This window comes from Somniosus microcephalus, chromosome 4 (assembly GCF_052327205.1).
Source record: "Somniosus microcephalus isolate GS21.2 chromosome 4, FLI_Smic_1.0, whole genome shotgun sequence".
Classification (NCBI taxonomy): domain Eukaryota; kingdom Metazoa; phylum Chordata; class Chondrichthyes; order Squaliformes; family Somniosidae; genus Somniosus; species Somniosus microcephalus.
The window spans coordinates 246930912-246946542 of NC_140990.1; the positions used below are offsets into that span (position 1 = coordinate 246930912).

The 15631-nt window shown below is 41.2% G+C and overlaps 1 protein-coding gene across 4 annotated transcripts in view; it reads right to left on the bottom strand.

Moving 5' to 3' along the window:
- The window catches only part of LOC147120340 (juxtaposed with another zinc finger protein 1-like), a 209540-nt gene that overhangs the window by 19574 nt on the left and 174335 nt on the right, over positions 1-15631 (bottom strand). For all 4 annotated transcript variants that reach the window (XM_085986129.1, XM_085986130.1, XM_085986131.1 and 1 more), the window contains 2 exons: positions 4462-4658; positions 519-688 (listed from right to left, as the gene is read on the bottom strand). In XM_085986129.1, coding sequence (XP_085842255.1) covers positions 519-688; positions 4462-4658 — 367 coding nt within the window. The remainder of the gene's footprint in view (positions 1-518; positions 689-4461; positions 4659-15631) is intronic.

Here is a 15631-nt window from a genome sequence, read left to right on the forward strand (position 1 = left end):
CTCCATCGTACCAGGCATTCCAAGGACTATTAATCTGCCGAGTCTGCCTGCTCTTTCAATAATGATGTTTGAGCAATTCAGCTGGACGGCTCTCGTGCATCAGACATGGAGCCAGAAAGATTTCAGAATAACATAGAATAGCTTTGTTATACTGGTAATTAAGACAGGACTGACATTCAAACAGGACCTGGACAGGATGTGGCAAATTACTGTATTCTTTGTGTGAAAAGCTGTTCCCACTATGGTTTGTCTGGCCTCCAGGGAACTCATCATCTTCACTAACAGTCAGAATGGGATTTTGTACCCTCTATTCCCTCTCCAAAACCTCATTCTAATACACATTTATGATTCATAGCAACACCATGAGCAAAAGCTTGTTAATTTGTAAACTTGTGAAAAATGAAATCTCTGATCTTAGTTTCTATTATGCATTGCAGAACAGTGTAAATAGAAAGGCGTCACCTTTTGTCCAAGTGCATTTTTATTGACATCTCCAATTTGCTGGACACAATACATACCTTGTACCTCTTTTTACAGCCAGGTACAGGGCAAGCAAATGGCTTCTCATCATCCCCATTCAAGCACATTGAGCTTAGAATAGTCTCAGAGCTAATAGCACTTTCTGTTGTCCATGATTCGTCACTGTCGGAATCTTCACATTCAATTTCTTCTTCATCTAATTCACTGCCTAAAGATTCAGGAAAAAAAGTAAACACATGGAAAAGGTTACTTTTTTTTTTTTTTTTAACGGATCCATATTTAGACGAATTGCTTTAAACCAAGAGTCTTGTCCACTTCACCTCCCCTTTGAAACCATTATAAATAAATGGCATTCACAATAACTCTCAATATACCCATAGCAAACACACTTGTGTTTTGAACTGCTAAAGGCATCCTGGGTAATTAGCCATTACAGCTCTGTCACAGAGGGTTCCACAGTCAATACAGAGATAATTTGGGCAATGGTGAATGACAGTGCTGTCCAGACTTTTGGGATGATCAAGGACACATCCAGCTGTACCAGACATCTGTCAGGGCCATGAATCATTTCAACTAGCAGCACACTAACCAAGCAACTGAAGCAAGAATAAACATTCAACAAGCACCACACACAGAGGAAAGAGAAATCTACAATGATGTGCAAGAAAAAGAGGGAAGTGAAAAAAGGAAAAGAGCATGTGCAAAAGAACAAATGGGAAACAGAGCAGTTTTCATTTAAAACTGAAAAACAGATACTGTGTTACAAAAAATTAGAAGGGAGCATAAAGATACAAGGGGCATAAAAAGGTACACTCCTCCTCCACTCAGAAAACCTCAATCTGCTGAAATTTTGTAAGATAGTAACAATCAAGTTATCTGTAAATAGAGAATTCTATAGCATTCTACCTTACATTTCACTATCTGATAATTTAGAACCTAAGTAACAACCTGTAAACAAAAACAACCATTGAAAGCCTTGCTTTATGCAAACAGATGCATTGAAACCATTGAAACTATGAAAACTACCCATTTAACATTATAATGCAGTCTGTAAACATTGCTACAAACAGCCTATTTCCAACTTAAATTTATGTAGTGCATCATTACGGTCCTATTGGCAGCCTAGAGCAGTCTTGTTTTGAACACCAACCAAATGTGGAACTGAATCATCATGTTCAGTCACAACTGTGCAAAGTGTCTGCTAACATTTCCTTTAATTAAAAGATACATAGGGGCTGTTTCAGCTTTGCATATTCTGATGATAGAACATTGATACTCATTATTTTCAGACTCTAAACACTGAAACAGTGTCAAAAATGCATCCATCACAAGAAGGCTACTGATGGCGAAATTTTCAACTGCATCAGCAAATTTTGCATTTACAATTTCTGTAAGTGACATGTTTTTTATTGGATGGAGATCATTTTCAAACAACAAGATCATGAGTCTGATGCTTTGTTGCACCTCTTAGCAGCCTACCTAATGACAGTAATTAACAGTCTGCAATTAGCATCCACTTCAGAAGACATTCGAATGTTAATTTGCCTTCTCTAATGTGCTACACAGCTGTGCAACAAGATGCATGCTATGAATTGTACATGAAACTGGGAGTCTGATCTTTCGGCTTAAATTTGCCTGGCAAAATCTAGCTATTGTGAGTATAAACAAGATTTCTTTCTACCAAAACAGATTTAAAAATAACCAGATATCATCACAATCATAGCTACATGATATTATACTGATACTGTATTTTTAACTAGCATATTTTACCCAAAATAGTTCTTACAAAACAATTGATTCATTAACACATGGTATCCAGTTAAAAATCAGGTAATTTTTGCATTGGAAACTTCACTGTTCAGAAAATGTTAAACCTTACAGTACCTCATGTATAGCTTTGCGTGCAAGCAACTGTGGCTGCAGCTTTCAGCATGGCGATCAGATTACAACCTTATTAAACTACTATAGAGCAGCGCCAGGTCACCCCTAGGGCTCCCATCTGCCCCACACAGTGCACCTCCTTCTAGGAAAACACTTTAAGCACAACCTTGTGCTGAATCAAAATGGTCTGCTTTACGTGAGCAAATTATATTACACAAGTTTATTAAAATGTTACTTTTATGGTTTAACTGTTGTGATCAATCAAGGAAGACACTGTGATCTACATAGTATGCTGAGAATCTGAATACACTGCACTTTACTTGAGTGGTTAACACCTTCGGTTTATGTTACTTTCTTTAAATAACTAGCTACACATTCATTGAAAGGTATTTTATGAAGGAGTAAGAGAGTCTAAATTTGTAGTGATTCTGCCTAACGTTTATGACTTGGAAATTTAAAAACTAGAATACTGCAAAGCAGACATCTGATATCAAGCATTTTTCTCCTCCCCAACCAAAAAATAATTATACAATAGAAAATAAAAGCTGGGATGACTATTTTGACTCCATAAATCCTGCAGGAATATCTGCCATACACACAGGCAATGTAATGTATTGTAATGTTTTGTAAGCAGTAGGTTAACACCAGGAATGAACTGTTGCCACATGTGCATGATTTGCATACATTCAATGAAAACTGCACAAACCAACATACCTCAGCTGTGGTAAAACTTCCATTTTCCTACATTGGATTAACAATGGCTCCAATGCAAGCCCAATATGTATAGTTGACTCCTTGTTGCACTAATGCCACTATTATAAAAATATGCTACAACCAGCACCCTAATTCAATAATCATTTTATTTTTGACAGCTCCTTCAATATTTCCTGCTTGGTATTGCACCCCCGTCCCCATAAATTTAAAATCCTTGTCCTTAAATCTATCTATGGCTTCGCTCCTCCCTTTCTACATAAATCCTCCGAACTCTCAGTTTCTGACTCAAGCCTCTTGTTATCCTCCACTCCCTTCATCCCACTGGCAGCCAAACTTTCAAATTCTTAGGTCCCACTCTCTTGAATTCCCTCCCTAAATCTCTCCACCTCCCTCTCCTCCTTTAAGACCCTCCTTAAAACCCACTTCTTTCACCAAAGCTTTGGTCTCCCCCTCCTAATCTCCTTTTTCCCATCTCTGTAAAGCACTTTGGGACATTTTATATGTTAAAGGCACTCCATAAATGCAAATTATAGTTGCTGTTTCCTGTGCCTTCCATTTTGTTTTCTTGACTACAGGAGCAGAATCACACACAGAATCACAGAAACCCCACAGTGCAGATAGAGGCCATTTCGGCCCATCGAGCCTGCACCGACACATATCCCACCCAATCCCCGTAACCCCTACACCAACACATATCCCACCCTATCCCTGTAACCCCACGTATTTAATCCCCCTAACACTAAGGGTCAATTTATCATGGCCAATCAACCTAACCCGCACATCTTTGGACTGTGGGAGGAAACCGGAGCACCCGGAGAAAACCCACGCAAACACGGGGAGAATGTGCAAACTCCACACAGACAGTCGCCCGAGGCCGGATTCGAACCTGGGTCTCTGGTGCTGTGAGGCAACAGTGCTAATCACTATGCCACCGTGCTGCCCAATGGTCAAACTATAATTACTATGAAATTACAATAAAGTCAAAGGTCACCTAATCACCACAGTTCTACCAGCATTCATCAGATACCATTGCTAGCAAGACAAGATATCCAGTTCAAATTACTTGTCAAAATAAACAAATCTACCATCATTTATAGCTGCCTAGCACCATATTGCTTGTAGAATTCAGCCATGTTAGAATTTAAGGGAATCAAAAATGTGTTTTGCATTGTATACAACTTTTGCTGATTTTTCAATATTTGTTGCTTCAGAAAATAAGCTCCACTTACTTAGCACATCCTGTATAAACTCAACTTAAAATGTATATTTATATACAACGTTGAAGTAAATTTATTATTTACTAAAACTTGGCTGCTAGAAGACTACTGCACATTTAATTAACTGAATTAAATATAATTTTGTTTTTTTTTAAAAAAAAGTACCTACCAGTTGGTGTTCCACTGCAGGCAGAAGAGGATGGTGTAACTGGTGGCGTCCCTGGAAAAGCGGAGCTCCCATTGCCAGGATGAGGTGATGCGGGTGTGCCCCCTCTTCCCACAGGACTGGAAAGGACCGGTGTTAACTTGGCCTGATGTCTTTTTCTCATCTGCTCACGTTCACGGCGGGCAGCATCAGTCATAAACCTGAAAAGGTTCAGGAATGTAAATAAGAAAATGAAAAATGGCTATATGGTTACTGATCCTGGCGACCAGGCTACAAATTAGAAAATATCTACATCCTACTTGTTGCTGGTCACTTTTAATATTAAGGCATTTACTGCATCTACAAATAGAGGTTAAACTTGAAAGATCTTATTACAAGTCTGTGGGGGGCCTCTAGCTTTACTCGCTGACTCTGGGGATCACCACGTTTCAAGGCAAGATGAAACAAAACAAGTTCCAAAACACCCACAAGCTGTGTGCAAGAGTTCTGACTGGATTAACATTTATTGACTGTTTAAGTTCCCCTTTTTTTTTGCTGTGGACAAAAATATACGTGTTTAAACTAGAGTTACAGTGCAGATAACTGGACCACAAAAGTAAGCACCAAAATTTAAACCACTGTAATCTCTTTTTGTGTTTCTATGACAATGCAAATTAAAATATGTTCTGATCTTATGCAACCAACTAGTCTGTTTTGATCTAAAGTTTAAACTGTTAGATCCTTGCAAGAGAAAAAAAATACTTAAGGGTTTACGCTGAGTTTGCATTTTTGTATTGATTTTATGATACACAGGTATTATGATTTATGGAGCGGCCATGTCAGTTTAACAAGCTGAAGGACACACAATATCTCCAACATCATTAAAATTCAGAAGCCTGTACAGCTAACTCAGTACACAGTCATGCACTATATTTGGACAGCAGGGGCCCTGAGCATATGGGATATCACCATTTCCTTAGATAAACTTACAATAAATAAAGCTAAGCTTTGCTCTAGGTTTAAAAATGCAAAACTGGAAGAAAAACTGTTATTTGCCATTTATAACTGATGAGATTCCTTATCCTTAAGAGTGGTAAAAAATAGGATTTTAATTACAGAAACTCATCATAAATGGATAAAAGACCAGTGATGTACCAGAGACCCCTATGGGTTATTGTGAATAATGACAAACATGCACTTAATTCATTCCAACAGTATAGTCCAATTGGTTATTTTTCTGATATCTTGTAAAATTATACTTAGAAAAAAGGGGGCTTCATAATGAGCTGGTCAACATTTAATTTTTTTTTGCTTTTGCAGTTAGTGAGAATTGTATTTCGATAGGTTATTGTAAATAATCTAACTAAAACATAACCTATTTGACTTCCCGGTGATATTGAACTCTTGTCAGGTTGCACAGGTAGGCTTAGCAAGGCCATGCAGGGATTGTAAACAAGGACAAGGGACTTTGAATGCATTGGGGGATGGTGAAGCAATGCACGGTGAGGACAATGGTGATGAGCGAGTAGAACTTAGGGCTGGGTTTTACAAACCTTGGCGGGCTGCTGTCTCCATCCCGGCCTCTGAAATGAATTTACTGTGATTGGGCTTGTTAAGCCCACCCAATGCATTTCCCGGCCAATTAGAGGAAGCCGGTCTGATGACATCATTTGATGACATGTCATCAGCCAGTTTCCTTAAAGAAACCATGGCAAACTTTCTTTTGACATTTGTGCTGTCAGTGTTCCACAGCACTGAGGTGCTGCAAACACTGACAAGCACTGCACAGAGGTGCAGGGCTGCACCCAGGCTCTCCCATGACTCCCTCCATAACAGCACACAAGGAGGTCCTCTTCCCTTCCCATGGGCAGAAGAGACCTCCCTAGGAGGTCAACACAGCCTGGTTGCACATTGCAGAGGAGGGCACAAGCAGGGATATGGTCAGGAGGACCTGGGTGCAGTGCCACACACGTTTCAATGATCTCAGTAGATCACAAAACATTAGTACAAAGCCAAACTCAACCTCATCCTGCTGTGCCTCTCATCACATCCCCATCACTCTGCCTTCCCTACCCTACTTCTGCACATTCTTACTCACACCAACTTAGCTTGCTCCTCCACCCATCCCTCTCTATCTACATTATCACAACCCCATCTCACTAGCCACTCCTCACACTCACCCTCATTCTAGTGCAATCATACTAACTGCCAACACACAAGGGTAGGCACTTGGGCGTTTTATGCAATGTTTAGATAAAGATTCTGTTAATGTGGTGTCAAACACTGAAACCTTTATTTTCAACACTTTGGATAGATTTGTGTGCACCTTTGGAAGTGGCTTAGTGAGTTGCAGTGAATGGTGAGATATAACGGTACCCCCCACAATGGTCATGAGTGCGAAAGGAATGGCTTGGGCATTGTAGGGTTGCTTTATGGTGTTGTGGTGGGGTGGTGCCAACCTGGCGCATCATGTGGCAGCAATGTGGTTGGGTGCTGATGCCGTGACCCGTGCAGCATCTGTTGATTGCGGAGAAGGTTGGTGGTGTTGTTGGTGCTGCTGGTGTTGGGGCTAATCGTGGTGGGATTCTGAGGACCAAGGTGAGAGAGTTTCAAGGGCGCCCATGCTGATGGAATAGATGGCAGGTGAAGTTGAGATGACAGAAGCGATCTGTCAATGGTGGGAGAGGTAATGAGGTCAAACTGGATGGAGACTTGTGTAAAGACTTGCAGCATCTTGAATCAGTAGTGGAAATGCAGTTTAGAGAAGCTAGTGGTTAAGGGAACATTTCTCAATCAGCTGGGAGCTTTGACTTGACATTTGAAGCTGTCAACTCATCAGCTGATTCAATGGCCACTGACCTCCTACCTCAGCTTAACAGACGAGGTCTAGGCACAGCGGGAAACCAGTGGGCGAGCTGTCAAATCCAAAAAGCTGGGGGAAAAAACACTGATAATTGCCTGTAAACAAGCCACTAATGATTTTAATTGCCTCCTCCGCCACTGAGTGTTGGGTCTGCTCGGCTTGGTAAAGGCACGTGGCGGTGGGTTCACAGTGGGGTCCCAAACCGATGAGGGGAAAAAAAAACTTTCCCACCCGACCCGCCACCGATCGCGCCCGCTGACCCCCCCGCAAAATACAGCCCTTAGCGTGAGACAGGTTGCGCGTGGGAGAGTTTTAGTTGAGTTGGAGTTTATGTAGAGTAGAGTTTGGCAGGCCAGCAAAGATAGCATTGGAGTAGTCAAACCTAGAGTTACTGATAGCATGGTAAAAGTTCCGGCAGCAGTCGGGGTAAAGTGCTTAAAGTGGACAAAGTTGAGGAAGTGGAATTAAATAGTCTTGTGGATGGATAAGATTTGGAGATTTAAAGCTCAGCTATGTTTCAAACAAAACACTGAGATGGCACAAAGTTCGGTTTAGCCGGAGTGAGCATAGAGAGGGATGCAGCTGGGACAAAGAATGCAGAGCTTTTGGTGGGAGCTGAACAAGGTGGCTTCAGTCTTGCCAATAGTGAGTTGGAGAAAGTTCTGGCTCTGGAAAAATAGCACCCAACCCAAATTTTGGGACAAACTTTTTCTAAAAACAAAACAAAAGCCACTGAAATCTAAACAGGTGGATGGTTAACATTTTTACTTCACCCTTCTTTAAAAAAAAAAGTTGCAAAGCAAAATGTTCTACGCAGAAAGTCAGTCAGATTTCATAAGTAAATGAATGAGAATCACTGAAAAAATGAGGAAGAGAGTAAAAATAAGCAAAAATAAAGGGGCCTTTTTATTTTGTTCTGCAGCTGTTCATCATTTAGGGACTAGAGCTATTTTCCAAAATACCAAATTAGCACTGTAAACATTGAAATCAGACCTTTCAAAATTCAACCTATGGCCCAATTTCTCTTCGATCTTAGTTTAATCTCAATTCATCAATAATGTACACTTATTATAGGATTCTGACAGCAAGCTACAGCTTTTGATAAATTATACATCTCAAGCCAGATTTAAAATTTGAAGCCCAAGTGCTAATTATCTATACAGGCCTAGTTAATAACGAGATTTCTTGTTGAGTATCTGATCACAGCATGGGCGTCATTTGTCAAGAATGCTCAAGTCTACCTTAGAGACCAGTTTCTGTAATTCTCCCATGCCTACCATATGTAAAATTGGGATCTTTGTTTCTATAATAACCTTTTATTAGGGAACTGACAATGATTAAGCTCACTGAAGACACATACAATGAATTAGACGATTACCCTTGCTGCTTTAAGCTACTCAGAATTGCAGCAAGACAAAATAATTAATATTGAATTTTAATTTGATGTGTTCCACATTTAAACCCCAATTTGCAAAGTACACCTGGAAAGCTGCCACTGTTCACTTGCAGTTTAAGCTGATGAAAGAAAGGCTCCTGCAGTTTGAAGTACAAGAGCACATAAAGCAATATGCTTTTCTGTGGAGCAAAGAATATGGGCAAGGTAATTACCGAGTCCTGACTTTACAGTCTTACCATTTTAAAAAGGAGCCACTGGTCTTTCAAAAAAAGAATGTTATGCCCCAACTGGTTTAGAGAAATAAAATCAAATTCTTTGCAGTACTATTTAATGCTGATATAATGAAATTGTTAATCTGATGAAGTCATTAGCATACATTTATTAATTCAATGTTACCTTTGCAAATGTTTCACACACTTTGCTAATATGACATTAGTCTGATTTGAATAGTATATCGATTTCAAACTTCAGTTTAAAAAATGCTTGTTTTATTTTAAAAAGCTATTTAAAATGCGTGTGTGTGCGGCCAAATTCTAATCTAGTGCCGCTTGCAGTTCACCCTACAAAACAAGATAAACCCTGAACATTCTACTAGCTTGCTTAAAAATATACTTGTTGTTCAATACATATCTGCACTCCTCGTTACCAATTATTGAGCTAGCGATTTCCAGATATGGATTAAAAAAAAGCATAACCATACTTTATGCTGACTGGGAGATGCATTCAGTTCAACCATTATTTTTAAGGGTGCAACTCTCCTCTAAAACTGCAAGAACAGCAATGCTAAATTTTCAGAATTAGATGCTAAAATATTAAATTCCAGATCGCTTGGGGATTATTGTTTACAGTTATAAAAATTTGAATTTATAAGATGCCCAAACTATAATCTTCCAAAGTTTTCATGATTCAGTAACCATTCCTTTAGATTGGAAAATTGCGCATGTCACTCCACTATTTAAGAAAGGTGAGAGTGGGAAACCAGGGAATTATAGCCCAGTTAGCCTAACAACTGTTGTTGGGAAATTACTAGAGTCTATAATTAAGGATAGAGTGACTGAATACTTTGAAAATTTTCAGCTGATCAGAGAGAGTCAGCATGGATTTGTAAAGGGTAGGTCATGCCTGACGAACCTGATAGAATTTTTTGAAGAGGTGACTAGAGTAGTGGACAGGGGAATGTCTATGGATGTTATTTATAAGGACTTCCAGAAGGCATTTGGTAAAGTCCCCCATAAGAGACTGTTAGCTAAAAGTTGAAGCTCATGTAATTGAAGGCAAATTATTGACCTGGTTAGGAAATTTGCTAAGCAGCAGGAGACAGAGAGTAGGGATAATGGGCAGGTACACTAATTGGCAGGATGTGACTAGTGGTGTCCCGCAAGGATCTGTGTTGGGGCCTCAACTATTCACAGTATTTATTAACGACTTAGATGATAGGATAGAAAGCGACATATCCAAGTTTGCCAACAATACAAAGATAGGCAGCATTGTAAGCAGTGTAGATGGAAGCATAATATTACAAAGAGACACTAATAGACTAAGTGAATGGGCAAAACTGTGGCAAATGGATTTCAATGTAGGCAAATGTCAGGTCATCTACTTCGGACCAAAAAAGGATAAAACAGAGTACTTTCTAAATGGTGAAAAGCTAGAAGCAGTGGAGGTCCAAAGAGATTTGGGGGTTCATGTACATAGATCATTAAAATGTCATGAACAGGTACAGAAAATAATCAAAAAGGCTAAAGGACTAGAATACAAGGCGGTAGAAGTTATTCTACAGCTATACAAAACCCTGGTTAGACCACACCTGGAGTATTGTGAGCAGTTCTGGGCACCGCACCTTAGGAAGGATATATTAGCCTTGGAGGGAGTGCAGCATAGATTTACCAGAATGATAACTGGACTCTGTAGTGTATGTACCTTTAAGAGGAACTATGTTTTTTTGAAGCCCCTGTGTACTGTAGTACCGGTAGTGACCACTCGGGTATATAAGCCTGTATAGCGTCTTGTATAGTTAGTTCACCTCCAGACTTTGTTCAGTAAACACTTGTTAAATCAACTCCTGCATTCCGTGTCTCCATTAACACACGGATTCAACAGACTGTAGGGGAGAAAAATTCAGTATCACCCTGTTTGGGACGCCATTATCGGCCGTGCGCAAAGTTTAGCGTCTGCCGATAATTATCGCCTCCGACGGCAAACTTGGCTTTTATCGCCCCTGGAGGTGATTGGAGCGCTAAATCAGGCACTTCACAACTGTCTTAAGGTGCAAAGGCCAAGGAGAGCGGCGCTACCTCAGAGCGCTGGCGAAGCTTATGTGATGTCAGTCAGCAATGGAACACAGATACACTGGCGCCGGCCAGTTCTTAAAGGGGAGTTCTGACGAAAGGTCATCGACCTGAAACGTTAACTCTGTTTCTCTCTTCACAGATGCTGCTTGACCTGCTGAGTTTCTCCAGCATTTTCTGTTTTTATCTTAAAGGGGAGGGTTGATTTTGCTCTCCATCCACATCCTGCTCATTGCAGTCTTGAATCTTGGCCTGGAGAGACCTGTACATCAAATCTGCTGGAAAGAACAATGGAGGCGCCCAGGGGAAGAGCTCAGAGTGCAGCCCCCACAGTCTCTTCTAGATCGATACAAGGGCAAATCAAAATGAACCTGCAAAGTGCTGCTCAGTACCCAAAACTCCTTCACACAGCATTGAATCTCTCCAGAAGTTTCTCTCTCTCGCTCTCTCTCAGAATGCGTGGTGCAAAAATGTCACCAACAAAAAAAGGCAGGAAGCGGTCACCTTTAAATAGTGCTCCCCCAGTCCCTTCCTGACTGCAAAACGCTCCCCTCAACCTGTCGTTGCTAGAGGCAGGCAGTAAGGCAGGGGCGTTACGCACTCGACTGACGTCCCGATCTGCCGGCGTAGGAGATCGTGGCGGTAGTGTTTAGCGCCACCGCAAAATGTCTAGTTAATTTCGTGAGCGGCGCAAACATCGCCGCGCCCGGGCGTTAGTTGCTTTGCGCCCCATTAGCACCCTCTTAAGGCGCAAACAATGGAATTTTTCCCCCTAAGGGTTAAATTACGAAGAGAGATTACACAAACTAGAGTTGTATTCCCTGGAAGTTAGAAGGTTAAGGGGTGATTTGATCGAAGTTTTCAAGATATTAAGGGGAACTGATAGGATAGATAGAGAGAAACTATTTCCGCTGGTTGGGAAGTCTAAGACTGGGGGGCGTAGTCTAAAAATTAGAGACAGGCCTTTCAGGAATGAAGTTAGGAAACACTTCTACACACAAAGAGTGGTGGAAGTTTGGAACTCTCTTCCGCAAATGACAATTGATGCTGGGTCAATTGTTAATTTAAATCTGAGATTGATAAAAATCTGTTAACCAATGATATTAAGGGATATGGGACAAAGGCGGGTATATGGAGTTAGGTCACAGATCAGCCATAATCTCATTGAATGGCGGAATAGGCTCAAGCGGCAGTCTCTAGTCTCACCACCTTTAGCTATCTTTTAAGCCTCTGATTTGATTTCAATACAAAATGTTCTTCAGCAGTTTAGTCAGTCAATTACAATTCAAATTAAGAAGCCAAAATAACAGTTATGAGCCTTTTCTCAAGAAAATACTCCTGTTCCTATGTAATTGATAATTCTTGTGCCAAAAATGGTTAAGAATCATTCAGCATGCACTATTAATACATAGATACATAGATACATAGAAGATAGGAGCAGGAGTAGGCCATTCGGCCCTTCGAGCCTGCTCCGCCATTCAATGAGATCATGGCTGATCATCCAAATTCAGTACCCGGTCCCTGCCTTCTCCCCATATCCCTTGATCCCTTTGGCCTTAAGAAATATATCCAACTCTTTCTTGAATATACTTAATGAACTGGCCTCCACCGCCCTCTGTGGCAGAGAATTTCACAGGTTCACCACTCTCTGGGTGAAGAAATTCCTCCTCATTTCAGTCCTAAATGGCTTACCCCTTTATCCATAGACTATGACCCCTGGTTCTGGACTCCCCGGCCATCAGAAACATCCTTCCTGCATCTAGTCTGTCCAGGCCTGACAGAAATTTATAGGTTTCGATGAGATCCCCTCTCAATCTTCTAAACTCCAGTGAGTATAAGCCTAATCGACACAATCTCTCCTCATACGTCATTCCTGCCATCCCAGGTATCAGCCTGGTGAATCTTCGCTGCACTCCTTCCATGGCAAGAACATCCTTCCTCAGGTAAGGCGACCAAAACTGCACACAATACTCAAGGTGCGGTCTCACCAAGGCCCTGTACAACTGCAGCAAGACATCCTTGTTCTTGTACTCGAACCCTCTTGCTACGAAGGCCAACATACCATTTGCCTTCTTAACCGCCTGCTGCACCTGCATGCTTACCTTCAGCGACTGGTGTACAAGAACACCCAGGTCTCTTTGCACTTCCCCTTCTCCCAATCTATTACCATTCAAATAATAATCTGCCTTCCTGTTTTTGCCACCAAAGTGGATAGCCTCACATTTATCCACATTATAGTGCATTTGCCATGTTTCTGCCCAATCACCCAACCTGTCCAAATCGTGCTGGAGTTTCACGACATCCTCCTCACAGCATACCCTCCCCCCCAGCTTTGTGTCGTCTGCAAATTTGGAGATATTACATCCAATTCCCTCGTCCAGATCATTAATATATATTGTGAACAGCTGGGGTCCTAGGACCGATCCTTGCGGTACCCCACTAGTCACTGCCTGCCACTCGGAAAACGACCCGTTTATTCCAACTCTTTGCTTTCTGTCCGCCAACCAGTTCTCTATCCAAGTCAATACCTTGCCCCCAATCCCATATGCCTTAATTTTGCACGCTAATCTCTTATGCGGGACCTTATCGAAAGCCTTCTGAAAGTCTAATACACCACATCCACTGGTTCTCCCTTATCTATTTTACCAGTTACATCCTCAAAAAATTCCAGTAGATTAGGCAAGCATGATTTACCTTTTGTAAATCCATGTTGACTTTGTCCGATCCAGTCACTGCTTTCCAAGTGCTCTGCTATTACATCTTTTATAATGGACTCTAGCATTTTCCCCACTACCGATGTCAAGCTTACCGGTCTATAATTCCCCGCCTTTTCTCTACCACCTTTTTTGAATAGTGGGGTAACATTAGCTACCCGCCAATCCATGGGTACCGTTCCAGAGTCTATCGAGTTCTGGAAGATGACCAGCAATGCATCTACTATTTCTAAGGCCACTTCCTTAAGTACCCTGGGATGTAGATTATCAGGCCCTGGGGATTTATCGGCCTTCAGTCCCATCAATTTTCCTAACACCATTTCCCTACAAATACTGATTTCTTTCAGTTCCACTCTTTCATCAGACCCTATGTTCCCCGGCATCTCTGGGAGGTTATTTGTGTCCTCCTTTGTGAAGACAGAACCAAAATATGTATTTAGTTGGTCTGCCATTTCTTTGTTCCCCATTATAAATTCCCCCGATTCTGACTGCAAGGGACTTACGCTTAACTTCACCAATCTTTTTCTCTTCACATATCTATAAAAGCTTTTAGTCAGTTTTTATGTTCTCTGCAAGCTTACTCTCATATTCTATTTTCCCTTTCTTAATTAATCCCTTTGTCCTCCTTTGTTGAATCCTAAACTGCTCCCAATCCTCAGGATTATTGCTTTTTCTGGCCAATTTATATGCCCTCTCCTTGGACCTTATGCTATCCCTAATTTCCCTTGTTAGCCATGGTTGGGTCACCTTTTTTGTTTTATTTTTATGCCAAACTGAGATGAACAAATTCTGTAGTTCATCCATTCGGTCTTTGAATGTTTGCCATTGCCTATCCACCGTCAACCCTTTGAGTGCCATTCCCCAATCAATCCTACCCAACTCGCTCCTCAGACCATCATAGTTTCCTTTATTTAAATTGAGGACCCTAGTCTCCGAGTCAACTACTTCATTCTCCATCTTAATGAAGAATTCGATCATATTATGATCACTCCGACCCAAGGGGCCTCTTACAACAAGATTGCTAATTAATCCTTTCTCGTTACATAATACCCAGTCTAAGATGGCCTGATCTCTGGTTGGTTCCTCAACATATTGGTCCAGGAAACCATCCTGTAAACACTCCAGGAATTCCTCCTCCACAGTATTGTTACTCATTTGGTTGGCCCAATCTATATGTAGATTAAAGTCACCCATGATGACTGCTGTGCCCTTATTGCACGCTTCTTTAATTTCTCTTTTAATGCCATCCCCAACCTCCGCCTTACTGTTTGGATGTCTATAAACCACTCCCACTAACGTTTTTTTCCCCTTAGTATTTCTCAATTCTACCCATACAGATTCCACCTCAGAGCTAATATCCTTCATTACAATTGTGTTAATCCCTTCTTTAACCAGTAATGCTACCCCACCTCCCTTTCCTTTTTGCCTATCTTTCCTGAATATCGAATACCCCTGGATGTTGAGTTCCCAGTCCTGGCCTTCCTTGAGCCACGTTTCCGTAATCCCAACCAAATCGTATTTGTTTACTTCTATTTGCGCAGCCAATTCATCCACCTTATTACAAATGCTCCTCGCATTAAGACACAAAGCCTTCAGGCTTGCTTTTTTAACGCTCTTAGACCTATTAGAATTATTATTTACTGTGGTCATGTTTGATTTAAACCATTGATTTCTCTGACTGCCACTTTTGTTTTTCTCCTTCCTATCTTTTGCTTTTATCCTTGTTTCCCTTTCCTCTGTCTCCCTGCTCAGGTTCCCAACCCCCTGCCATTTTAGTTTAAACCCTCCCCCACAGCACTAGCAAACACTCCCCCTAGGACATTGGTTCCAGCCCTGCCCAGGTGCAAACCGTCTGGTTTGAACTGGTCCCACCTCCCCCAGAACCAGTTCCAATGTCCCAGAGCTCTTACAATACCATTTGTGAAAGACAACA